At 41.1% G+C, this 27600-nt stretch overlaps 1 protein-coding gene across 8 annotated transcripts in view; it reads left to right on the top strand.

Annotated features, from left to right (window-relative positions):
- Positions 1-27600, top strand: part of LOC140735685 (myosin phosphatase Rho-interacting protein-like) — a 307455-nt gene that overhangs the window by 218764 nt on the left and 61091 nt on the right. For all 8 annotated transcript variants that reach the window (XM_073061042.1, XM_073061038.1, XM_073061039.1 and 5 more), the window contains 2 exons: positions 7205-7739; positions 20592-20708. In XM_073061042.1, coding sequence (XP_072917143.1) covers positions 7205-7739; positions 20592-20708 — 652 coding nt within the window. The remainder of the gene's footprint in view (positions 1-7204; positions 7740-20591; positions 20709-27600) is intronic.

Consider the following 27600-nt stretch of genomic DNA (forward strand, 5'->3'; position numbering starts at 1 on the left):
GTAGTGGATGTTGTCTATGTGGAATTTAGCAAGGCCTTTGACAGATCTTGCCTAGTAGGTTGGTCTGAATGGTTTTGTCCCATGAAATCCAGGGAGAGCTGGTTAAGTGAATTCAAAATTAGCTTGGGGATAGGAAACAGAGGTCGGTGATTGAAGGTTGTTTTTGGAATGGAGGCTGATGGCTAATGATGTGCCACAGCCAACCCTTGTTATTTCTTATTTATATAAATTATTTGGATGCCAATACAAAATACTTGATCAGTAAGTTTATGGATGATATGAAAGTAGGAAGTACTATTGATAGTGAAGAAGGTTATAGAGGGGATGTTGATCAGTTAGGGTAGTTGGCCAAAGAGTGGCAAATGGATTTCAGTACTGATAGTGTTGGGTAATGCATTTTGGAAAGTCAAATCAGTGTAGGGCACTAACTGTGAATAGTAAGGTACTGGAGAGTGTAATGGAATAGAGGAATCTAGCAGTACAAATACATAGTTTGTTGAAGTAGCATTGCAGGTAGACAGGGTTGCGAAAAAGGCATTTACCAGGGGGCCTTTGTCCGTTAGGGCATTGAGAATAGGAGCTGGTGTATTACAGTGCATGTAAGTCATGTAGTGTTTGCCAGAAGGCATGTAGGAGACTATGAAGTCAGCTGGAAGAAGGTTATATGGTCTGATGAAACCAAAGGATTATTATGTACAGTTTTGGTCAGCCAATAACTGGAGAAACTGCAGCCATTGCTGTTCTGCTACTATCCCTGTTAATGTCCCCTTCCAATCAGCTTTGGACAGTTCCTCCCTCATTCCTCTGTAATTCCTTTTACTCCACTGTAATATAATACTGATGCATCTGACTTTCTCCCAATCCAAACTGTAGGGTGAATTCTGACATGTTATGATCATTGTCTCCTAAGGGGTCCTTTACCTTAAGCTCCCTAATCAAATGGTTTATTATACAACACTCAGTCCAGAATTGACTTTCCCCTAGTGGGCTCAACCACAAGCTGCTCTAAAAAGCCATCTTGTGGACATTCTACAAATTCCCTCTCTTGGGATCCTGCACCAATCTACCTGCATATTGAAATCCCAATGACTAGAGTAACATTAACCTTTTGACATACATTTTCTATATCCCATTGTAATTTGTAGCCCACATTTTGGCTATTGTTCAGAAGTCTTGAAATTTATTTACTCACAGGGATTCTATTTCTTCTGATCATATGCAACCTCTTTTTAAGGATTTTATTTATTTTTTATCAACAGAGCCACCCCACTCCCTCTGCCTACCTGTCTGTCCTTTTGATACAAGGTGTATACTTGAGTATTAAGATCTCAGCTATGATCTTCTTTCAGGCATGACTTAGTGATGCACAGTGTCATACCTGCCAATCTCTAACTGATCTACAAGATCATCTCCCTTATTCCGTATACTGTGTTCATTCAAATGTAACATCTTCAATCCTGTATTCATCGCCCTTTTCAATTTTTTTTCGCTATGTTACATTTCAACTCATCCCATTGACTGCAATTTTGCCCCATAATCTGCCTGTCCTTCCTCACTGCAGAATGTTTTGACTTTCATACCAATTGTCTGATCCTCAGCCTTATTACTCTGGTTCCCATCCCCTTGCCAGGTTAGTTTAAACCCTCTTCAGCAGCTCTAGTAAACCTACCCACAAGGATATTGGTCCCCCTTGGGTTCAGGTGTCACCAGTTCTTTTTGTACAGTTCATACCTTCCCCAGAAGAAATCCCAATGATCCAGAAATTTGAAACCCTGGCTCTTACACCACTACCTCAGTCACTCATTCATCTGTATTATCACTCTATTCATGCCTTGACCCGCACATGATACTGGGAGTACTCCAGAGATTACTCCTTTGGTGGTCCTGCTCCTCAGCCTCTTCCCTAAATCCCTATACTCACTGAGCAGTGGTTCTTCCCCCTTTTTACCTATGTCATTGGTGTCATTGTGCATCATACCCTCTGGCTGCTCCTCTTGTGAATCTTCTGCAGCTACTCTGAGACATTTTGGACTCTTATTACCTGTGAGGCAACACACTATCCTGCCTTCACTTTCACAGGCATGAAATCTGCTGTCTGCCTCACCAACTATCAAATCCCCTATCACTATCGCTCTTCCTCACTTTACCCTTCCCTGCTGAGCCTCAGAGTCTGTTCCGCCCCCCCAGTAGTATCCAAAGTACCCAACTACGATCTGAAGCCTGCACTTCTGGGTGTAACCACTGCTGTAGAAGTCTCCTCTATGAGGTTTTTGGCCTCCTGGATGGTCCTGAGTCCATCCAACTCCAGCTCTCATTTCCTTGATCTTGTCAGTCAGATGCTGAAGTTGGGTGTACTTACTGCAGATGTCATCATCAGTGAGATCGTTAGGTACTGCAAAACTCCACATCTCACAGGAAGAACATTCCACTGCTTAACTACCATCCTGCCTACACTTGTTAAGCCTCTAAATTCTCAAGCTTAAGTTCTAGCCTGCACCTGTTCTCACCTAAGCATGTTGAACCAAAGACTGATAACTCTTACACTGGCCACTCTGCTTATAGCTAGTTTCTTTTTATTGGCCCCTTCTGAGTGTCTAAAGGATTGCGATGATTGCAACCCACTGAAAAGCTCTTCTGAAACCTCGCACAGCCTCACCAACAAATAACCTCTCACAATGATTATAAAGTTAAAGTGTGTTCCGAGCCTTATAGGCTCATCAGGCTGGTGCTTATGCCGATGGCGTGAAGCAACTGAGAGTACGAGACTCCTCCGCCCCCCCCCCCCCCCCGAATAGGACGCCAGTCTATCACAAGGTTAACCCCCAGCATTTTGCCGGTACCCATATTTCAGCTGGGTGGAGTAGAGCAATGTGTGGTTAAGTGCCTTGCTCAAGGGCACAATATGCTGCCTCAGCTGGGGCTCAAACTCACGACTTTCACAATGATTGCAGCCCACCAAAAATTCCAAAAAGCTCCAAGCTATTTTAAATCTTTGTCCATCCTCACCAAGGTAACATTTATTTTTCATCCACAGTTGGAATATTGTGTTCAGTTTGGGTCTCCTCATTATAGACAGACAGACATACTTCATTGATCCCGAGGGAAATTGTATTTCGTTACAGTCGCACCAACCAAGAATAGTGAAGAAATATAGCAATATAAAACCATAAATAACTAAATAATAATTTAGTCATGCCAAGTGGAAATAACTCCAGGACCAGCCTATTGGCACAGGGTGTCTGACACTCCGAGGGAGGAGTTGTAAAGTTTGATGGCCACAGGCAAGAATGACTTCCTATGACGCTCAGTGTTACATCTCGGTGGAATGAGTCTCTGGCTGAATGTACTCCTGTGCCTAACCAGTACATTATGGAGTGGATGGGAGTCATTGTCCAAGATGGCATGCAACTTGGACAGCATCCTCTTTTCAGACACCACCGTCAGAGAGTCCAGTTCCACCCACACAACATCACTGGCCTTACGAATGAGTTTGTTGATTCTGTTGGTGTCTGCTACCCTCAGCCACACTGCTACCTTTAAGATTCTTTATAGAAAGAATATTCAAAGTTCAAAGTAATTTTTTTTCTCAATGTACATATAAGTCATCATATACAATCATGAGATTCATTTCCTTTGGGGCATTCATTGTAAATACAATTCAATGAAAAACTATATACAATAAGATGGACAACAACCAATGTGAAAAAGACAATAAACTGCAAATACAAAAAGAAAAACAAACAATAAGAATAAGAACAATAAATATGGAGAACGTGAGATGGAGTCATTTAAAGTGAGTCACACACACAAAATTCTGGAGGAACTCAGCAGGCCAGGCAACATCTATGGAAAAGAGTAAATAGTCAATGTTTCAGCCAACACCCATCATCAGGACTCAGAGTGAGTCCATAGGTTGTGGGAACAATTCAGTGTTGGGGTGAGTGAAGTAATCCCCTCTGGTTCAAGAGCCTGATGGTTGAGAGGCAATCTGACAGAGCTTGAGCAGTTTTGTAAAGAAGAATGGGAAAAAAACTGCAGTGTCCAGATGTGCAAAACTGATAGAGATCTTTCCACACAAACTCAAGGCTGTAATTGCTGCCAAAGGTGCATCTACTAAATATTGATTTGAAGGGGGTGAATACTTAGGTAATCAATTATTTTGAGTATTTGTAATTAATTTATATCACTTTGTAGAGATCTTTGAAATTAAAAAGTCTTTTTCTGTTGATCAGTGTCAATCAAGCCAAATTAAATCCACTGATTCAGTGTTGTAAGACAGTAAAACATTAAAACTATTAGGAGGGGTGGGTGATGAATACTTTTCATAGGCACTGTAGCTGCTGTCGTGCCTTCTTTGTAATTGCATCAATATGCTGGTGCAGGATAGATCTTCAGAGATTTTAACAATCAGGAACATGAACTTGGGGCAGTGTTGGATCTCCTGTTAGGGAATGAGATAGGTCAGGTGACGGAAGTATGTGTTGGTGATCACAATGCCGTTAGTTTCAATATAATTATGGAGAAGGATAGGACTGGACCCAGGGTTGAGATTTTTGATTGGAGAAAGGCTAACTTTGAGGAGATGCGAAAGGATTTAGAAGGAGTGGATTGGGACAATTTATTTTATGGGAAGGATGTAATAGAGAAATGGCAGTCATTTAAAGGTGAAATTTTGAGGGTACAGAATCTTTATGTTCCTGTTAGGTTGAAAGGAAAGGTTAAAAGTTTGAGAGAGCCATGGTTTTCAAGGGATATTGGAAACTTGTTTTGGAAAAAGAGAGCTATCTTACAATAAATATAGGCAGCATGGAGTAAATGAGGTGCTCGAGGAATATAAAGAATGTAAAAAGAATCTTAAGGAAGAAATTAGAAAAACTAAAAGAAGATACGAGGTTGCTTTGGCAAGTAAGGTGAAAATAAATCCAAAGGGTTTCTACAATTATATTAATAACAAAAGGATAGTGAGGGATAAAATTGGTCCCTTAGAGAATCAGAGTGGACAGCTATGTGCGGAGCCAAAAGAGATGGGGGAGATTTTGAACAATTTCTTTTCTTTGGTATTCACTAAGGAGAAGGGAATTGAATTGTGTAAGGTAAGGGAAACACATAGGGAAGTTATGGAAACTATGACAATTAAAGAGGAGGAAGTACTGGCACTTTTAAGGAATATAAAAGTGGATAAATCTCCAGGTCCTGATAGGATATTCCCTAAGACCTTGAGAGAAGTTAGTGTAGAAATAGCAGGGGCTCTGACAGAAATATTTCAAATGTCATTAGAAACAGGGATGGTGCCGAAGGATTGGTGTATTGCTCATGTGGTTCCATTGTTTAAAAAGGGTTCTAAGAGTCAATGTAGCAATTATAGGCCTGTAGGTTTGACGTCAGTGGTGGGTAAATTAATGGGAAGTATTCTTAGAGATGGTATATACAATTATCTGGATAGACAGTGTCTGATTGGGAACAGTCAACATGGATTTGTGCGTGGAAGGTCATGTTTGACAAATCTTATTGAATTTTTTGAAGAGGTTACGAGGAAAGTTGAAGTGGGTAAAGCAGAGGATGTTGTCTATACGGACTTCAGTAAAGCCTTTGACAAGGTTCCGCACGGAAGGTTAGTTAGGAAGGTTCAATCGTTAGGTATTAATATTGAAGTAGTAAAATGGATTCAACAGTGGCTGGATGGGAGATACCAGAGAATAGTGGTGGATAACTGTTTGTCAGGTTGGAGGCCGGTGACTAGTGGTGTGCCTCAAGGATCTGTACTGGGTCCAATGTTGTTTGTCATATACATTAATGATCTAGATGATGGAGTGGTAAGTGTGCAGATGATACTAAGATAGGTGGCGTTGTGGATAATGAAGTAGGTTTTCAAAGCTTGCAGAGAAACTTAGGCCAGTTAGAAGAGTGGGCTAAAAGATGGCAGATGGAGTTTAATACTGATGTGTGAGGTGCTACATTTTGGTAGGACTAATCAAAATAGGACATACACTGTAAATGGTAAGGCATTGAAGAATGCAGTAGAACAGAGTGATCTAGGAATAATGGTGCATAGTTCCCTGAAAGTGGAATCTCATGTGGATAGGGTGATGAAGAAAGCTTTTGGTATGCTGGCCTTTATAAATCAGAGTATTGAGTACAGGAGTTGAGATGTAATGTTAAGATTGTACAAGGCATTGGTAAGACTGAATTTGGAGTATTGTGTACAGTTCTGGTCACCGAATAATAGGAAAGATATCAACAAAATAGAGAGAGTGCAGAGAAGATTTACTCGAATGTTAGCTGGGTTTCAGCACCTAAGTTACAGAGAAAGGTTGAACAAGTTAGGTCTTTATTCTTTGGAGCGTAGAAGGTTGAGGGGGGACTTGATAGAGGTATTTAAAATTATGAGGGGGATAGATAGATTGACGTGGATAGGCTTTTTCCATTGAGAGTAGGTGAGATTCAAACAAGGGGACATGAGTTGAGAGTTAAGGGGCAAAAGTTTAGGGGTAACATGAGGGAGAATTTCTTTATTCAGAGAGTGGTAGCTGTGTGGAACGAGCTTCTAGTATAAGTGGTAGAGGCAGGTTCGGTATTGTCATTTAAAGTAAAATTGGATAGGTATATGGACAGGAAAGGAATGGAGGGTTATGGGCTGAGTGCAGGTCGGTGGGACTAGGTGAGAGTAAACGTTTGGCACGGACTAGAAGGGCCAAGATGGCCTGTTTCCGTGCTGTCATTGTTACATATGGTTATATATGAACCTGCTCACCCTTTGCTCTGCTGATCCCTTGATGAAGACTAGTGTGTGTTCCCTTGACTACCCTTCCTGAAATCCATTATCAATAATTACTACTGTGATTGAACATAAACTGATGTCTGGATCAACAAGCCAGAAATTGGGCTGTGAATCCACTGTACAGTGTAATAAATACTTCAACCACTTATGCAAGGTTACTGATCTGAAATATTACCTCTGTTTTACCACAGATACTGTCTAACTTGCTGTTTCCATTTTTATTTTTGGTTTATATTTTACATTTACATTGTATTTGTGGTTTAGTTTTACTCTATCTCCATCCTCATCAAATCTATTTAGTTTGTACACATGCAAAATTAAATGACAAAAGCAGAGTCACCAGGAATCAAGAAGAAAACCACTGTATGAGTATATCCATCTGACAGTTTTAACCTGATGATTGTAATATTTTTTGGTTTCCAACAGAAGTTTGCCAGAAGAGAAGTTTAAAGTGAAAACTTTATTTGAAGGTGCATCTAGAAACGGAAGGCAGACACAGCAGACCTCCATTGATGGAACTAGTGTAGAAGTTGAACAAAAGAAAAGTAGGGCTTTGGAACGAAGGAAAGAAGGGCGTTCAAAAACATTTGACTGGGCAGACTTTCGCCCAGGACAACGGGAGTCCCATGGAGGAAATGTCCGCAGAACTACTACTCTATTCCTCAAGACTCTATCTAATTCTGAAAGAGACTTCCAGGACTTGGAGCTGGACCGTGCACAAAGGCGTGAGGAGAGACGTAAGCGATTTGAAACAACTGCTCTTGATGATATGAACAAGATGGAAGTGGATACATCCTTATGCCAAGAACCTAAGAGTGTTAATGTGGAAATTGAAAATCAATGGCAACAAGTGGAAAGTACACCACTACGAGAGGAGAAGCAAATTCCAATTCACATTGTGCAGCCTTCCAATGAAGATAGATCTCCTTCCCAGGAACTAACATTAATGCTAGAAGAGGAGGTAAAGTATAACCAATCCTGCGAGGTGGGAGATAGTACAGCTTATTTTGCAAATGATCATTGAAATATTTGTAACTATAACTATATAACAATTACAGCACGGAAACAGGCCATCTCGGCCCTTCTAGTCCATGCCGAACGCTTACTCTCACCTAGTCCCACCGACCTGCACTCAGCCCATAACCCTCCATTCCTTTCCTGTCGATATACCTATCCAATTTTTTTTTAAAGACAATATTGAACCTGCCTCTACTACTTCTACTGGAAGCTCATTCCACACAGCTACCACTCTCTGAGGTTAGGAACCTTGTCAAAGGCCTTACTGAAGTCCATATAGACAACATCCATTGCTTTACCCTCGTCAACTTTCCTAGTAACCTCTTCAAAAAATTCAATAAGATTGTCAAACATGACCTTCCACGTTCAAATCCATGTTGACTGTTCCTAATCAGACCCTGTCTATCCAGATAATTATATATACCATCTCTAAGAATACTTTCCATTAATTTACCCACCACTGATGTCAAACTTACAGGCTGATAATTGCTAGGTTTACACTTAGAATCCTTTTTTAAACAATGGAACCACATGAGCAATACGCCAATCCTCCGGCATCATCCCTGTTTCTAATGACATTTGAAATTTTTCTGTCAGAGCCCCTGCTATTTCTACATTAACTTCCCTCAAGGTCCTGGGGAATATCCTGTCAGGACCTGGAGATTTATCCACTTTTATATTCTTTAAAAGTGCCAGTACTTCCTCTTCTTTGATCGTCATGGTTTCCATAACTACCCTACTTGTTTCCCTTACCTTACACAATTCAATATCCTTCTCCTTAGGGAATACCGAAGAAAAGAAATTGTTCAAAATCTCCCCCATCTCTTTTGGCTCCACACATAGCTGTCCACTCTGATTCTCTAAGGGACCAATTTTATCCCTCACTATCCCTTTGCTATTAATTTAACTGTAGAAACGCTTTGGATTTATTTGCACCTTACTTGCCAAAGCAACCTCATATCTTTTAGCTTTTCTAATTACTTTCTTAAGATACTTTTTACATAATTTATATTCCTCGAGCACGTCATTTAGATAATAGGTGCAGGAGTAGGCCCTTTGGCCCTTCGAGCCAGCACCACCATTCAATGGCTGATCATCCACAATCAGTACCCCGTTCCTACCTTCTCCCCATATCCCTTGACTCCGCTATCTTTAAGAGCTCTATCTAACTCTTTCTTGAAAGCATCCAGAGAATTGGCCTCCACTGCCTTCTGAGGCAGAGCATTTCATAGATCCACAACTCTCTGGGTGAAAAAGTTTTTCCTGAACTCCATTCTAAATGGCTTACCCCTTCTTCTTAAACTGTGGCCTCTGGTTCTGGACTTCTCCAACATCGGGAACATGTTTCTTGCCTCTAGTGTGTCCAATCCCAAAATAATCTTTTATGTTTCAATCAGATCCCCTTTCATCCTTCTAAACTTCAGTGTATACAAGCCCAGTCGCTCCAATCTTTCTACATATGACAGTCCCGCCATTGGGGAATTAACCTCGTGAACCTACGCTGCACTCCCTCAATAGCAAGAATGTCCTTCCTTAAATTTGGAGACCGAAACTGAACACAATACTCCAGGTGTGGTCTCACCAGGGCCCTGTACAACTGCAGAAGGACCTCTTTGCTCCTATACTCAACTCCCCTTGTTATGAAGGCCAATATGCCATTAGCTTTCTTCACTGCCTGCTGTACCTGCATGCTTACTTACAGTGACTGATGTACAAGAGCATCTATATCTCATTGTACTTACCCTTTTCCTAACTTCACACCATTCAGATAGTAATCTGCCTTCCTGTTCTTGCCATCAAAGTGGATAACCTCATATTTATCCACATTAAACTGCATCTGCCATGCAACTGCCGACTCACCCAACCTGTCCAAGGCACCCTGCATCCTCATAATACCCTCCTCATATTTCACACTGCCACCCAGCTTTGTGTCATCTGCAAATTTGCTAATGTTACTTTTAATCCCTTCATTTTGCCCACTAATCTCCTATGTGGGACCTTATCAAAGGCTTTCTGAAAGTCCAGGTGCACTACATCCACTGGCTCTCCCTTGTCCATTTTCATAGTTACATCCTCAAAAAATTCCATAAGATTAGTCAAGCATGATTTCCCCTTCGTAAATCCATGCTGACTCGGACTGATCCTGTTAATGCTATCCAAATGTGCCGCTATTTCATCTTATAATTGACTCCAGCATCTTCCCCACCACTGATATCAGGCTAACTGGTCTATAATTCACTGTTTTCTCTCTCCCTCCTTTCTTAAAAGGTGGGATAACATTAGCTACCCTCCAATCCTCAGGAACTGATCCTGAATCTATAGAACATTGAAAAATGATTACCAATGCGTCCACGATTTCTAGAATAGTGAAAACATTTCATTTTCACTCCCAGCTGTTGAAGGCTTGAAACAACAGCAAGGAAAACAATTCTGAATTGTCTTACTGCTTATTTCTCACCAACGAACAGTGACAAGAATCACTGTTTTTTGAACACAAAAACACGCAATTGACACAATTTAAAAACTATTTGCTTTAAGCATGGCGTAGTGTCTAATGGTCACATAAGTGCCATGACGCATGACTGAAGCAAGTTAGAAACTGTTGGGCAATAGTCTCCTTTCACAACTAAGTTGCATAATGTCCCAAATAAACAAAGGCATTCCTAGCTATTTTCTTGATTAGTTTTTTTTCTTTAACCAATTAACCAATGACCCAATTAACTAGAATCAACTGTACTTCAAATGCTGTCTAACCAAAGTTATAAATCTTAAATTTGTATTACAAGACTATAGACCATAAGATGCTTTGACTGAAGTTTACAAGGTTTTAAGGAGAACCAGATGACCATATGATATAGGAGAAGAATCAGGCCATTTGGCCCATCAAATCTGCTCCGTCATTTCATTTTGGCTGATCCATTTCCCTCTCAGCCCCAATCTCCTGCCTTCTCCCCATATCCTTCATGCTCTGACTAATCAAGAATCTATCAACCTCTGCTTTAAATAAGGCCGATGACTTGGCCTCTAGAGCCACCAGTGGCAACGAATTTGACAGATTCACCATTCTCTGGCTAAAGAAATACCTCCTCATCTTTGTTCTAAATAGACATCCCTCTATTCTGAGGCTGTGTCTTCTAGTCTTAGACTCCCCCACCATAGGGAAAAAAATCCTTTCTGTATTCACTCTGCTGAGGTCTTTCAATATTCGATAGATTTCAATGAGATCACCTCCTTATTCTTCTGAGTTCCGGTGAATACAGGCCCAGAACCATCTAATGCTCCTCATATGAGAAGCCTTTCAATCCTGGAATCATTTCTGTGAACCTTTGAACTGTCTCCAATGTCAGCACATCCTTTCTTAAGATAAGGGGCCCAAACCTGCTCTCAATACTTTGTGAGGCCTTACCAGTGCCTTATACAGCCTCAACATTACATCCTTGCTTTTATATTCTGGTCTTCTTGAAATGAATACTAACATTGCATTTGCCTTCCTCACCACCAACTCAACTTGCAAATTTTAGGGAATCCTGCACAAGGTCTCCCAAGTCCTTTTGCACTTCAGATTTTTAAATTTTCTCTTTCTTTAAAAATCGTCTGCGCTTTTATTTCTTCCACCAAAGTGCATGACCGTACACTTCCCGACATCTGTTCCATTTGCCACTTCTTTGCCCTTTCTCCTAATCTGTCTAAGTCCTTCTGTAGCCTCTCTACTTCCTCTACTACCTGCCCCTCCACCTATCTTCATTACAGGGATGACAGGCAGGATAGTACAATGCTTCTCTTGCGGGATGTGGGAAAGTACGGAGACCTCGAGTGTTCCTGACAACTACTATTGCGAGAAATGCATCCAGTTGCAGCTTCTAACAAACTGTTTTAAAGAGTTGGAGCTGGATGAACTCTGAATTATTCAGGAGGCTGAGGGGGTGGTAGATTGAACATATAGAGAGGTAGTTGCACCCAAGATACAGGACACAGGAAACTGGGTGACAGTCAGGAAGAGGAAAGTGGTTTAGGAGCCAGTGTAGAGTACCCCTGTGGATATGTTCCTCAACATCAGGTATATCACTTTGGATACTATTGGGGAGGATGACCTAACAGAGGAAAGTCACAGTAGTCGAGTCTCTGGCACTGAGTTTGCCTCTGTGTCTCAGAAGGGAAGGGAGAAGAGGCACGCTGCAGTGATGGGGGATTCATTAGTTAGGGGAACACATAGGAGGTTCTGTGACCGAGAAAGAGATTTCTAGGTATGTTGCCTTCCAGGTGTCAGGGTCTGAGATATCTGAGATTGAATCCTCAGAATTCTTAAGTGGGAGGGTGAACAGCCAAAAGTCATAATCCATGTATGTAGTAATGACATGGTTAGGACGAGTGATGAGGTTCTGCATAGGGAGTTAGGTGCTAAGTTAAAGGACCTCCAGGGCTGTGATCTCAGGATTGCTACATATGCCAGGTGCTAGTGAGGCCAGAACAAGGAAGATTATACAGTTTAATATGTAGCTCAGGAGTTGTTTTAGGAGGGAGGGCATAAGATCTTTGGATCACTGGGCTCTCTTTCAGGGAAAGTGAGACATGTACAGAATGGATGGCTTGCATCTGAACTGGAGGGGGACTGATACCCTAGTGGGAAGGTTTGTTAATGCTACACGGTGAGGTTCAATCTAGAGATTCAGGGGGAACCAGAGTGCCAGAACAGTTAGTGGAGAGGCTGTGGTGGCAGATGTTGGTCAGACTTCAGACATAGTTAGAAATCAAAAGGTTGAGCATGGTGCGACTAATGTCCTGAGCTGTGTATAGTTCAAAGCAAGTAGTATTGTAGGAAAGGCGGATGAATAGTGCTGAAGGTGAAGTAGCTGGTTTACAAACAGAAGCAATGTGTAGTGAGGAGAGGCTGTTGTTAGGGCAACATTGCAGTCAACAGGCCAAGTTGCAATGTATTTGAATGCAATATAAGGAATAAGACCTTGTACGCTTCAGTGAATCAATGCTGAAAGATTATAGGTGGGAGTCCAAGGGTACACATTGTATCGAAAAGACAGGCAGGAAGGCAGAGGGGGTGGCATTTCTCTGTTCATAAAATATGAAATTATATCATTAGAAAGAGGTGATGTAGGGTTGGAAGATGTTGAATCATTGTGAATAGGGCTAAGGAACTGCAAGGGTAAAAAGACCCTGATGGGAGTCCTATACAGACCCCCAAGGATGTGGCCTACAAATAACAACAGGAGATAGAAAGTGCCCACTAAAAGGGCAATGTTACAGTAGTCATGGGGGACTTCAATAGGTAGATATATTGGGAAAATCAGGTTGGTGCTGGATACCAGGAGGGGGAATTTCTAGTGTGCCTATGAGATGGTATTTTAGAGCAGCTTGTGGTTGAGCCCACTAGAGCATAAGCTGTTCTGGATTAGGTGTTGTGCAATGAACCAGAATTGATTAGAGAGCTTAAGGTAAAAGAGCCCTTAGGGGAAAGTGATCATAACATGATTGAATTCACCCTGAAATTTGAGAAGGAGGAGCTAAAGTCAGATGAATCAGTTTTACAGTAGAGTAAAGGGAATTATATAAGCATGAGAGAAGAGTTGACTAGAATTGATTGGGGAAAAAACACTGTTAGGGATGACGGCAGAGCAGCAATGGCTGTAATTTCTGGAAGCAATTTGGAAGGTACAGGATCTATACATCTCAAAGAGGAAGAAGTATTCTAAAGGAAAGTCACAACTGAATAACAAGGGAAGTCAAAGCCAAAGAGAGGACACATAATACAGCAAAATTAGTGGGAAGTTAGAGGATTGAGAAGCTTTTAAAAACCAACAGAAGGCAACTAAAAAAGTAATTAGGGTAAAGATTGAATACTTTACGCTAAGCTAGCCAATAATATTAAAGAAGATCCCAAATGTTCCTTCAGGTACATAAAGTGTAAAAGTGAGACGAGAATGGATAATGAACTGCTAGAAAACAATGTTGGAGAGGTAGACATGGGGGACAAGGAAATGGTGAACGAACCGAATAACTGTTTGGCGTCAGTCTTCACTGTGGAAGACACTAGCATTATAGTGGAAGTTCCAGGTGTCCGGGGTAATGAATGTGTGATGTTACCATAACTTTAGAGAAGGTTGTTGGGATACTGAAAGGTCTTGAAGGTAGATAAGTCATCTGGACCAAATGGTGTACACCCCAGAGTTCTGAATGAGATGGCTGAAGAGATCGTGGAGGCATTAGTAATGATCCTTCAAGAATCAATCGAACCTGGAATGGTTCCAGAAGACTGGAAAGTTGCACTCCACGCTTCAAGAAGGGAAAGAAAGGAAACTGGAGAAGGTTCAAAGGAGGTTTGCGAAAGTGGTTCCAGAATTGAATGGCTTGTCATATGAAGAATGTTTGATGGCTCTGGGCCTGTATTTGCTGGAATTCATAAAAAATGAGGGATGACCTCATTGAAACCTATCAAAAGGTGAAAGGCCTTTCAGAGTGGATTTGGAGAAGATGTTTCCTATGTGGGAGAGTCTAAGACCAAAGGACGCAGTTTAAGAATAGAGAAATGTCCTTTTAGAACAGAGATGAGGAGGAATTTCTTTAGCCAGAGACTGGTGAATTCTTTGCCACAGGCAGCTGTAGAGACCAAGGTTATAAGGTTGGCACACTATTGTGGCCTATAGTGTGCTCTGATGTTCTATTTTCTGTATAAAAACTATGCTGGCCATTGCAGTATGTATTAACATATTTTAAATGTCAAATGGGGAAAAATGTATTACCTTAACAAGTGAGCTTTAAAAGTAAGGGATTCACTACAATGCTTAAAGATCATGTTGGAAACCAAAATTCTTGATGTTTCCAGACTAGCAGCACCTGATTTAGTTCATGATCATTCCTACCATTCTGTGAATCATGACTGATGTGTAATTAACTTTATCTAAATTCAACAGAATAAAGCATGAATCTTGGATTTTAAATTAATATTTGATTGAAAAACAACGGGCAATTTTAGAAGAAAATTCTAAACTTTCTAAAATATATGCATATTTAAGGCAGAGGTTGATAGATTCTTGATTGGTTAGGGTATGAAGAGATGAGGGGGGAAGGCAGGAGATTTGGGCTGATAGGAAAATTGGGTAGCCATGATGAAATGCAGGGCAGACTTGATGGGCCAAATGACCTAATTCTGCTCTTGTATCTTTATTTTATGGTTTTGTATTGCCCACAAACTTGACCACAAAGGAATCAATTCTGTCATCCAAATCATTTGCATATAATATAAAAAGAAGCAATCCCAACACAAACTCCTATGGAACACCACTAGTCACTGGCAGCCGACCAGAAAAGGCTCCATTTATTCCTATTCTTCATCTCCTGCCAATCAGCCATTGTTCTCTCCTTGCTAGTAACTTTACTGTAATACCATGGGCTGTGAACTTGCTAAGCAGCCTCACATGTGGCACCTTGTCAAAGGCCTTCTGAAAATCCAAGTATACAACATCCACTGATTCTCCCTTTGTCTGTCCTGTTGTTATTTCTTCAAAGAATTCCAACATATTTGTCAGGCAAGAATTTCCCTTAAAGAAACCAGCTATTTGTGAATTCTTGGGCAGAGATTAGATTTAGGGCAAATCTAAAATTGACTGTTAGTCTTTGCGAGTTTGAAGTTGGGAATGTTCCAAGTTTAGAATTTTCTTCTAAAATTGACAGTTGTTGTTCAGTCAAATATTAATTTAAAAACCGCTATTCATGCTTTATTCTGTTGAATTCAGATAGATCAAGGATTTTGGTTTCCAACATGATCTTTTAAGCACTGTAGTGAATCCCTTATTTTTAAAGCTCACTTGTTAAGGTAATACATTTCCCCCATTTTGACATTTAAAATTTGTTAATACATTCTGAAATGACCAGCATAGTTTTTACACAGAAAACAGAACATCAGAGAACACTATAGACCACAATGAAAATGGACAAGGGAGAGCCAGTGGATGTAGTGTACCTGGACTTCCAGAAAGCTTTTGATAAAGTCCCACATAGGAGATTAGTGGGCAAAATTAGGGCACATGGTATTGGGGGCAGAGTACTGACATGGATTGAAAATTGGCTGGCTGACAGGAAACAAAGTGTAGCGATTAACGGGTCCCTTTCGGAATGGCAGGCTGTGACTAGTGGGGTACCGCAAGGTTTGGTGCTGGGACCGCAGCTGTTTACAATATACATTAATGATTTAGATGAAGGGATTAAAAGTAACATTAGCAAATTTGCTGATGACACAAAGCTGGGTGGCAGTGTGAAATGTCAGGAGGATGTTATGAGAATGCAGGGTGACTTGGACAGGTTGGGTGAGTGGGCAAATGTATGGCAGATGCAGTTTAATGTGGATAAATGTGAGATTATCCACTTTGGTGGCAAGAACAGGAAGGCAGATTACTATCTAAATGGAGTCGTTAGGAAAAGGGGAAGTACAATGAGATGTAGGTGTTCTTGTACATCAGTCAATGAAAGCAAGCATGCAGGTACAGCAGGCAGTGAAGAAAGCTAATGGCATGCTGGCCTTTATAACAAGAGGAATTGAGTATAGGAATAAAGAGGTCCTTCTGCAGCTGTACAGGGCCCTGGTGAGACCCCAACTAGAGTATTGTGTGCAGTTTTGGTCTCTAAATTTGAGGAAGGACATTCTTGCTATTGAGGGAGTGCAGCATAGGTTCACAAGGTTAATTCCCAGAATGGTGGGACTGTCATATGTTGAAAGATTGGAGCGACTGGGCTTGTATACACTGGAATTTAGAAGGATGAGAGGGGATCTGATTGAAACATATAAGATTATTAAGGGATTGGACACGCTGGAGGCAGGAAGCATGTTCCCGCTGATGGGTGAGTCCAGAACTAGAGGCCACAGTTTAAGAATAAGGGGTAGGCCATTTAGAACAGAGATGCAGAAAAACCTTTTTCACCCAGAGAGTGGTGGATATGTGGAAAGCTCTGCCCCAGAAGGCAGTGGAGGCCAAGTCTCTGGATGCATTCAAGAGAGAGATAGAGCTTTTATAGATAGCAGGGTCAAGGGATATGGGGAGAGGGCAGGAAAGGGGTACTGATTGTGTATGAACAGCCATGATCACAGTGAGTGGCGGTGCTGGCTAGAAGGGCTGAATGGCCTACTCCTGCACCTACTGTCTATTGTTGTGCCAACCTTATAAACTACAGTAAGGTCAATCTAACCCTTCCCTCCTACATAACTCACCATTTTTCTAACTATGCACTTGATCTATGTCCCTTATCATTTTGTATACCTCTATCAAGTGACCTCTCATCCTCTTTCACTCCAGAAAGAAAATTCCTAGCTTACTCAACCTATCCTTAGAAAACACACTGTCTAATCCAGAGAGGATCCTGGTAAATCTCTTCTGCACCCTCTCGAAAGCTTCCACATCATTCTGACAATGACCAACCAGAACAGAACTCAGTATTCCAAGGCAACACACACAAAATGCTGGTGGAACTCAGCAAGCCAAGCAGCATCTATGGAAAAGAGTAAATAGTCATCTTTTTGGGCTGAGACCCTTCATCAGGACTCATTAGTATTCTAAGTGTGATCTAAACAGGTTTTGATAGAGTTGCTGCATTACCCCATGGTTCTTGAACTCAGTCACCCAATTAATGAAGGCCAAAACACCATATGCCTTCTTAACAACCCTATCAACTTTTGAGGCATCTTTGAGAGATCTATGGACATGGACCTCAAGATCACACTGAGTCCTAGTTAACCTTATATTTTGCCTTCAAATTCAACTTTCCAAAGTGAATCACATCACACTTTTCTAGGTTGAACTCCAACTGTCACTTCTCAACACGGCTCTGCATTCTGTCAATGTTATAACCTACAATAATCACAACTATTCACAACTCAGCCAACCTTCATTTCACTTAATTTTTAAAGATTTCACCTTTCCACTTGCTCATTTATAAAAATCACGAAGAGCAGGGGCCCAGAACAGATCCCTGTGGAACACCACTGGTCACCTAATTCCATGCAGAATACACTGTATTTACAATCATCCTTTCCGCGATCGAGCTTATTCTGAACCCACACAGCCAAATTTCCCTGGATCCCACACCCTCTGACTTTCTGAATGAGCCTACCTTATCACGGTTATCAGATGCCTTACTAAAATCCATATACACCACATACACTGCTTTACCTTCATCAATGTGCTTTTTCACATCCTCAGTTGGGCTCGTGAAGCTTGACCTCCTCTCACAAAGCTATGCTGACTATCCCTAATCAGGTTATGTTTCTCCAAATGTTTGTAAATCCTGTTTCTGGAATCTTTTTCAATAATTTGCTCACCACTGAAGTAAGATTCCCTGGGTTATCCTTACTCACTTTCTTGAACAAAGAAGTGACATTTACCACCCCCAAATCATCTGGTACGACTCCTGTACCCAGTGAGGATGCAAAGATCATTGCTAAAGGCACAGCAATCTTTTTCCTCACTTCCTGTAATAACCCAGGATATATCCTGTCTGGCCCTGGGGACTTTTATCCTAATATTTTCAATAGTTTCACTATATTCTCTTTCTTAACATCCACATGTTCTAGTATATTAGCTGTCCTCCTAATTGTCATGGTCCCTCTCACTGGAGAATATTGAAGCAAAATTTTCATTAAGGACCTCCTCCCATTCCAGGCATATTTCTTCTGCTATCCCTGATCAGTCTTACTCTCACTCTGATAATCCTGCTGTTCTTCGCATACGTGTATAGTGCTTTGGGATCTTCCTTAATCCTACTCACCAAGGACTTCTTATGCCTCTGAGCTCTTGTAAATCCATTCTTCAGCTCCTTCCTGGTTCTATTGTAACTCTCTGGAGCCCTGTCTGATGTTTGCTTCCTAAATCTTAAGTAAGCTTCATTCTTCCTCTTGACTAGAAGCTCCACATCTCTTGTCAATTGTGGTTCCTTCCTTCTACCATCTTTTTCCTGCCTAAATGGGACAACCTTATCCACAACTCCATGCAAGTGCTCCTACACAAACTGTACATTTCTGTTATACATTTCCTTGAGTACATCATTCCCAATTTATGCTCCCAAGTTCCTGCCTAATAGTATCATAACAACCCCCCTACCCCACCCCATTAAATACTTTCGGATAACCTTCTGCTCCTATCCTCTCCAAGGCTTTGATAAAGGCCAGGGAGTTGTGGGCACTTTCTCAGATATACTCATCCACCAAGAGAACTGTCACCTGACCCAGTTTTGCATAAAACACTATGCTGCAATAAATGGACACTGAAGGACTCAAACTTAAAGCCAGCATTAATTCTTAATAGGAATTCAAAGGTTTGTGTCACTCTTTTTGCCTCTTGCATCAAAACCAGATCTTGCTTGTACCAAATACTTAAATCTATTTGCCACAATGGTTAGTCTTGCAAAATTAGAGCTGCTCGGTCTTGAAGATGCACTGGTCAGCTACCTCATCCTGATCAATGTTGTATAGTACAGAATTGCCTGTATTGACCATGATGCTCCAATTTGCCAGTATTTGGCCCATATTCTCTATTCCATTCCTATTTATTACCTGTCCAAATGTTTTTAAAATGTGTTGACAATACTTGCCACTCCATCTTCTTCTGGCAAGTTTTACCAAAGATCTTCCACCTCTGTGGAAAAAACTACTCCCTTAGATCTCTTTTAAATATTTCCCTTCTCCCCCTACATATATCTTTTCTAGTTTTATACTTGGAAAAATGACTGTGTCTACCTCTGGAGGGTTAGCCCTCAGCCTCCTATGCTGCAATGAGAATAGATCAGTTTTCCTCTGCAAGATTTCACCTAACTTTCAGAAGCTACAACTTTGGTTTTCTTTAATTTTCTCATAAATTTCAGTCATCATCAATTGTATTGTTACGTACCCCGTAACTGGATGTCATACCAGCAAAGATAGAAGTATCCGTTGGAGTCTGGTACTATTTTCAAAACAGTGTTTATTAGTAAAATATACAAATCAATATCAACAATGCAAATATACAGATAATACACATTAGCAATACTAAACCTAAAAGTGTGGGTATAATAATAATCAATAATAAACAAGCTCTATCGTTGTCTAGGGGATAATGAATTGTCATATGTGAATATAAAGTTCAGTTCAGTTCATACAGGCTGAGGTAGTTGTTGGTTCTTTTGTTGTAACTGTTGGAGAGAGAGAGAGCGAGCGAACAGTGACAGCTACAGTCATGCAAACCTTCCTTTACGCTCTTGATCCGTTGATGTGTTGTTGTGGCCATTCAGGTATGACCCCTCTGTCCTTTAGCTAGACCGTTCTTCTATGGTGGACTCGTCACCCAGGCAAGGGTGGATACACACACAAGCCCCCACCGGCCTCGCTATAAACACTGTGAGTTAAAATTGACCAATCCTTCGTTCGGTCTCCGATGCCCCCACACCTTCTCGTGGGTTCCAACACTTAAGCAGTGCTCACTAGTGTGTCTCCTGGTACACCTCTTGGTGTGTCTCTTGGTGCGTCTACTGGTGTGTCTGAAGCAAATGTTCCAGTCCCAGTATGGTTTGTTCCATCTCTCTCTCTCTCATTAGCAGCCTGGCAACAGTAACGGTTTGTAATTCTCCCGGGGAGGGGACATGGGCAACCCTACACCCTTCTGCCCATCAGAGTTGTTCATCCTTCGTAACAGTATGAAGTTCTTCTAGCATCTCTATTAAGAACTTTAATATTGCTCAGTATCCACTCAGTAAAACGTTATATTTTGGTTCCCAGTAATTTTTCCCAACTGTAGAAAGTTGAAATTGTTTCTTATCTCTGTAGTTGGAGAAGTTACATCAGGAAGTCTCCAGGTTGCATGAAGAAAATAAAGAACTACAGAGGCAGTTGAAGGCTGCACGAGAAAGAGAGCATAGTGCAAGGGATGGCTATGTTCTCCAGGTAAACACCAATTACAGCCTTTATACTGTGCTATCCATCAGGACTGTAAATGTGTTCAGTCAATATTAAAACATCTTCTGCTCCTACTTATGTTCCTGTATTTAAAATAATCAGTTGTGGAACTTTGAAGTTTTTAATAATGGTTTTTAAAATTTATTTCTAATTAGTAAATATACATGCATGTGTTAAATCATTGTGACATTGTGCATTATATAATATGATTTATTAGTTTGTGCCTAACTTGCTACATGTTTTTAGCTCTTAACTCTATTTAGTATGCAACTATATGAGAGCAAAGCAAAAAATCTTTTCAGATGACAATCGACAGTAGCTTCTCTGGCCTTTGTTATCAGAACAGCACAACTGAAAGATAATCTATACTGAGCTTTTTATTTGCTTTTCTCCTACCCTTTTCCAGTGGATGACTTTGCAGTTAAGTTCTGCATAGCTCTACTTGAACATAGAATGTTACAGCAAGAACAGCATTCAGCCCTTGTTGCTGTGCCAACCTTTTAGCCTAATCTAAGATCAATCTAGCATTTCCTTCTCACATAATTCTCCATGTTTTCTATCATCCTTGTGTCTATCTAAGAATTTATTAAATATCCCTAGTGTATCTGGCTGTACCACCAACCATGCACTCATCAATATCTGTGTAAAGAACTTACCTCTGACATCCCCCCCATACTTTCCTCCAATCACCTTAAAATTATACTCACTTATATGAGCCATTTCCACCCTGGGAAAAGTTTTTTGGCTACTCATCCTACCTATGACCCTTACCATTGTGTGCACCTCTACCGGGTCACCTGTCATCCTCCTTCGCTCCAAGGAGAAAAGCCCTAGTTCACTCAACCTATCTTCATAAGATATGCCTCCAATCCAGGCAACATTGTGGTAAATCTCCACTACACCCCTCTCTAAAGCTTTCAAATCCTTCTTAGGTGACCAGAACTGAATACAATATTCCAAGTTTGATCTAAGCAGGGCTTAATAGATTTGCAACACCACCTCACGGCTCTTGAACTCAAATCCCCAACTAATGAAAACCAATACACCATATAACAACCCTATCAACTTTAAGGGATCTATGGACGTAGCTCCCAAGATCCCTCTGTTCCTGCACACTGCTGAGAATTATGCCATTAACTCTTATAATCTGCCTTCACATGAGATTTCACAATCTTCTGGGTTGAACTTCATCTGCCATTACTCAGCCCAGCTCTACATCCTGTCAATGTCCCATTGTAACTTACAACAATCTTCTACACCATTCACAACACATTCATATCATCTGCAAGCTTACTAACCCACCCTTCCACCTCTTCCTCCAAGTCATTTATAAAAATCACAAAGAGCAGGAGTCTGAGAACGGATCCTTGTGGAATACCACTTCATTTACTACCAACTTCTAACTTCTATGGGCAAGCTATTTCTGTATTCACACAGCTATGTTTCACTGAACTGTTCCCAAAACCTATGGACTCACTTTCAAGGAATCTTCATCTCAGACTCTATCTCATATTCTTGATATTCATTGTTTATTTATTGTTATTATTATTTCTTTTGTAAATTTTGTGTATGCACAGTTTGTTGTCTTTTGCACATTAATTGTTTGTCCTGTTGGGTGAGGTCTTTCATTGATTCTAATATGATTCTTGGATTTACTGAGTATGCATACAAAAAAACAAATCTCAAGGTTGTATATGGTGACATATATGTACTTTGATAATAAATTAACTTTGAACTCCTGACTTTCTGAATGAGCCTACAATAGGGAACCTTATAAACGACTTAATAAAATCCATATACAATACATCCAATGCTCTACCTTAATCTATGTGCTTTGTCACATCCTCAAAAAATTCAGTCAAGCTCAGGCATGCCTGCCCCTCTCAGATCCATGCTGACTATCCCTAATCAGAGTATACGTATCCAAATACCGTAAATTCCGGTGTATAAGCCGAGAATTTGGCCCTAAATTTTTGTCCTAAAATTAGGTGGTCAGCTTATACAGAGGGTGCCAACTTTGGAAAAACGAATACACGGAAGACAGGTCGCATTTATTGGCTGTTTTTGAGTCAAATTGGTTCCACTGTCAACGTATGAATTCTTTGGTGTCTTTAAGCTCACGTCTAGTGGCTGGAGCATGGACGTCAAACCACTGGGGATGACTGCAATGTCTGTATTTTCAGCTTTCAGTGCTGCTTTTGTCTCACTTGACAAGCGCGCTTTGAACATGTCCCAGACAAGTAGCGACTTTTCCTTCCTAACACCTTCGGGACATCGACACCACACCTCTTGAACCCACTTCAAGCAACCTGCTTCGTCCATCCAGCAGCGTTCTTGAATGTAAACAACAACACCCCACGGGAATTTTCTGAGCAATCTTTGTTTTCTGTCTCAACACAAGATCACCTCTATTCATAAATCGGGTGCACCAACTTCGCGTAGCTTTGAAATTTTCGTTGACCTCACACTGTTTTTTGGCCCATTTCAATGCTTGAACTCAAATCATTTCTCTGGTAACAGTGTGTCCAGATGATGGCTGGCGATTCACCTGCTCTAAAACTTTTTCTTCCAGTTCTGGCCACTGGCATGTTTTCTCGCGGTTTGCACATTTCATCTTTGGCATTTCCCTCAGCGTGTCCTCTGCCTTTCTCCACTCTCTCACTCTCTCTCGTTTACCCTAAACTTCTTAGCAGCTGCAGAATTATTCATTCCTTTAGCAAAATCAACAACCTTCAGCTTGAAGCCAGCATCATATCGAATTTGTTTCAGACTTTTGTACATGGTTGTCGCAAACTCAATACTGAGTACACGTACTGATCCCGCCACCCCGTGTTATGTTTTAACGAGATTACTATGGGCGCTAAATGGTTTCACGGGGGTTACATTTCAGAGGATTCTTTTCCATTGGAAACCTATTCCAAAATTTCTCGCCTGATTTATTTATTAAGAATTCACCTATAATGCTCTACAATGTGTAGGCCTGTTTTCTTAGCAGGTACTGGTTCACAGAATTTCCAGGGTCCGGATCCGGCAAAGCTGAGTACCGGCATGTGAGATCTTATGATCTTTTCTGGTTAAATCAAAAACCTCTACAAAGGGGTCAGCTTATACAAAGGTAACATGAAAAAGTCACTTTTTTAACCCTGAAAATGGGGGTTTGTCTTATACTCTGGGCCGGCTTATACTCTGGAATATACGGTACTTGTAAATTCTATCTCTCCACTGAAGTAAGATCTATAATTGCCAGGCTTATCCCTACTCCATTTCTGGAACAAAGGAATAATAACATTTACCACCCTTAGATCATCTGGTACCACTCCTGTGCCCAGTGAGGACACAAAGATCATCGCCAAAGATGCAGCAATCTCTTCCCTCACTTTTTGTACTAACCTGGGTTATATCCTGGGGACTTAACTATCCTAACGTTTTTTCCCAAAAGTTTCAGCACATTCTCTTTCTTACCATCAATGTGTTCAAGCATATTAGCCTGTTTTACACTGTCTTCACGATTGTCGAGGTCCCTTTCTCCCATGAAGCAAAGTATTCATCAAGAACCTCCTCTGACTCGGGGCATGTTTCTTCTACTATTACTGATCGATCCTACCCTCAATCTGGTCATTCTCCTGTTCTTCACATATGTGTGGAATGCCTTTTGCTTTTCCTTAATTCTACTTGCCAAGGATTCTTATGCCCTTTTTTTTAGCTCTAGTAAGTTCATTCTTCAGCTCCTTCCTGGCTACCTTGTACTCTCTAGAGCCCTGTCCAATCCTTGCTTTCAAAACCTTAAATAATCTTCTTTCTCCTTGACTAATTGTTCCTCACATCTTGTCAACCATGGTTCCTTCACCCTACCATCCTTTCCTGACTCAATGGGATAAACCTATCCATAATCCCGAGCAAGTGCTCCACAAACAACCTTCACATTTCTGTTGTGCACTTCCCACAGTATATCTGTTGCCAATTTATGCTTCCCAGTTCCTGCTTAATAGCATTATAATTTCCCTTCCTCCAATAAATACTTCCCCATTCTCTCTGCCCTATCCATCTCCAAGGCTATAGTAAAGATCAGAGAGTTGTAGTCACTGTCTCTGAAATGCTCTCCTATTCAGAGACCTGACACCTGACCTAGTTCATTGCCTATCACTAAATCTAATGTGGCCCAGTCATACATTTTCACAGAAGGAATGAAGGCGCGGACTATTTTGTAAATGGGAAGAAAGTTCAAAATCAGAGGTGCGGAGGGACTTGGGAGTCCTTGTGCAGGATTTCCTAAAGGTTAATTTGCAGACTGACTAGGTGGTAAGGAAGGAAAATGCAATGTTAGCATTCATTTTGAGTGAACTAGAATACAAAAGTAAGGATATAATGCTAGGGCTTCATAAGGCATTGGTCAGACTGCATATGGAATATTGTGAGTAGTTCTGGGCTGAATATCTAACAAAAGATGTGCTAATATTGGAGAGGATCCAGAGGAGGTTTATGAGAATCACAAGAATGAAAGGGTTAACATACGAGGGGCATTTGATGGCTCTGAGTGGAGTTTAGAAGAATGAGTGGGATATCTTATTGAAACCTATCGAATGTTGAAAGGTCTGGATAGAGTGGAGGTGGAGAGTATGTTTCTATTGTTTCCAATTGTGGAGGAGTCTAGAACTAAAGGGTACAACCTTAGAATTGAAGGATGTCCATTTAGAACCGAGGTGAAAAAAAATTTCTTCAGCCAGAGCATGCTGAATCTGTGCCACAGACAACTGTGCAGGCCAAGTCATTGAGTATATTTAAGATGAAGGTTGATAGGTTCTTGATTAATCAGGGCATCAAAGGTTACAGAAAGAAGCAGGAGAATGGAGTTAAGAGGAATAATAATGGAACAGACTTGATGGGCCAAATGGGCAAAATTATGCTCCTAGGTCTTAAGGTCTCTCCTCTAGTTGGCCTGTCTATATATTGTGTCAGGAATCTTTCCTGAGCGCACCTAACAAATTCTGCCCCATCCAAACATTTTTCACTAAGGAGATGCCTATCAATATTAGGAAAGTTGAAGTCACCCAAGACAACAACCTTGTTATTTTTGCAAATTTTGAAAACCTGTTTCCCAATCTGTTCCTCAGTGTCTCTGTTGCTATTGTGATGTCTATAGAATACTCCCAGTACAGTTGATTACTCCCTCCCTGTTTCTGACTTCAATACAATCCCTCCACCACATCTTCCTATTCTGCAGCTGTGATACTGTTTGATTCCTATTGTTTCTACATTCTCTATATTTCATACTTTCACTAGTCTGTGGATTTGTATTAATGTGAATTTTCTCCAGAAATGTTTAAAAAAAAATTGTGGCTATTCTCACTCTCACTGTTCCAATCAACAAGCAACTGGATTTTGTACTTGGACAAAGCCAGAAAAATGGTTCTCAGTGAACTAACCCTACAGGATCAACAATGCTTTTGATTGGATGCAAAGCTAGGCTGAGAAGTGGCAGATGAAGTTCAATCTGAAAAAGTATGAAGTGATATGCTTTACAAGGTTGAACTTAAAAGCAAGTTAATGATAGGATTCATAGCAGTGTGGAGAAACAGGACTCAAGAAAACCCCCTTGCAGTCATGAGGTGCCAATCAATATGAGGGAAGTTGAAATCACCCATAACTACAACCCTGTATTTCCTGAGCCATTCTAAAATCTGCCTGCTTATCTGCTCCTCGGTGTCTTGAGGGCTATTTGGGGGCCTCTTGACACTCCCAGCACAGTGATTGATCCTTTCCTATTTCTGACTTTTACCCACACCGAATCAGTGGACACTCCCTCTGCAGCGTCTTCCCTTTCTATAGCCATGATATTATCCCTGACCAGTAATGCTACTCCCCCCACTTTTCTACCACCCATCCTATTCCTTTTAAAACACCTAAACCACAGTACTTGTATCAGCCAATCCTGCCCTTCCTCCAGCCAAGTTTCAGTAACGGCCACAAAATCGTAGTTCCACGTACTAATCCATGCTCTAAGTTCATCCCCTTTATTCCTAATACTCCTAGCATTGAAATAGACACATTTCAACCCCTCTAACTGGCTACATTTATGTTTTGTCCCCTGACTGTCCTTCCTCACCAACTCAGAACACATAGCATCATGCCCTTGTCCTTCTACCCTAATCTCTGCACTCACATTCTGATTCCCACCCCCATGCCAAACTAGTTTAAACCCTCCCCAACAGCTCTAGCAAACCTGCCCACCAGGTCCCTTTCCAGTTCAGGTGCACTACCATTAGTTCAGTGGCCTACCATTCACTGTGTAAGACCTATTCTGGTGGGTGCAACTAAAATGCAACGCCTCACACTTGTCTGTATTAAATTACATCGGCCAAATTTCCAATTGGTACAGATCCCACTGCAAGCCATGCTAGGCTTCCTCACTGTCCACTGCACAACCCCCCCCCCCCCCCCACTCATTCTGTCATTTGTAAATTTGCTGATCTAGTTAACCACATTGTCATCCGTGTCGTTGATATAGATGACAATCAAAATGTGACCCAGCACTGATCCCTGCAGCATTGCACTAGTCATAGGCTTCCAGTCAGACAAACATTTACTACCACACTCTGACAAAGCCAATGTCTAATATAATTTACTACCTCATCTTGGGTACCAAGTGACTGAACCTCCCATGCGGGACCTTTTCAAATGCCTTGCTGAAGTCCATAAGACATAGGAGCAGAATAAGGCCATTTCGCCCATTGAGTCTGCTCCAGCAATCAATCATGACTGATCCCTTCCCCCAGCCCCACTCACCGGCCTTCTCCTTGTAACCCTTGATGCCAGTCCAATCGAACCTATCAAGCTCTGCCTTAAATACACCAAACAACCTGGCCTCCACAGCTGCCTGTGG

The sequence above is a fragment of the Hemitrygon akajei genome, chromosome 11, assembly GCF_048418815.1.
Source record: "Hemitrygon akajei chromosome 11, sHemAka1.3, whole genome shotgun sequence".
NCBI classification, from domain to species: domain Eukaryota; kingdom Metazoa; phylum Chordata; class Chondrichthyes; order Myliobatiformes; family Dasyatidae; genus Hemitrygon; species Hemitrygon akajei.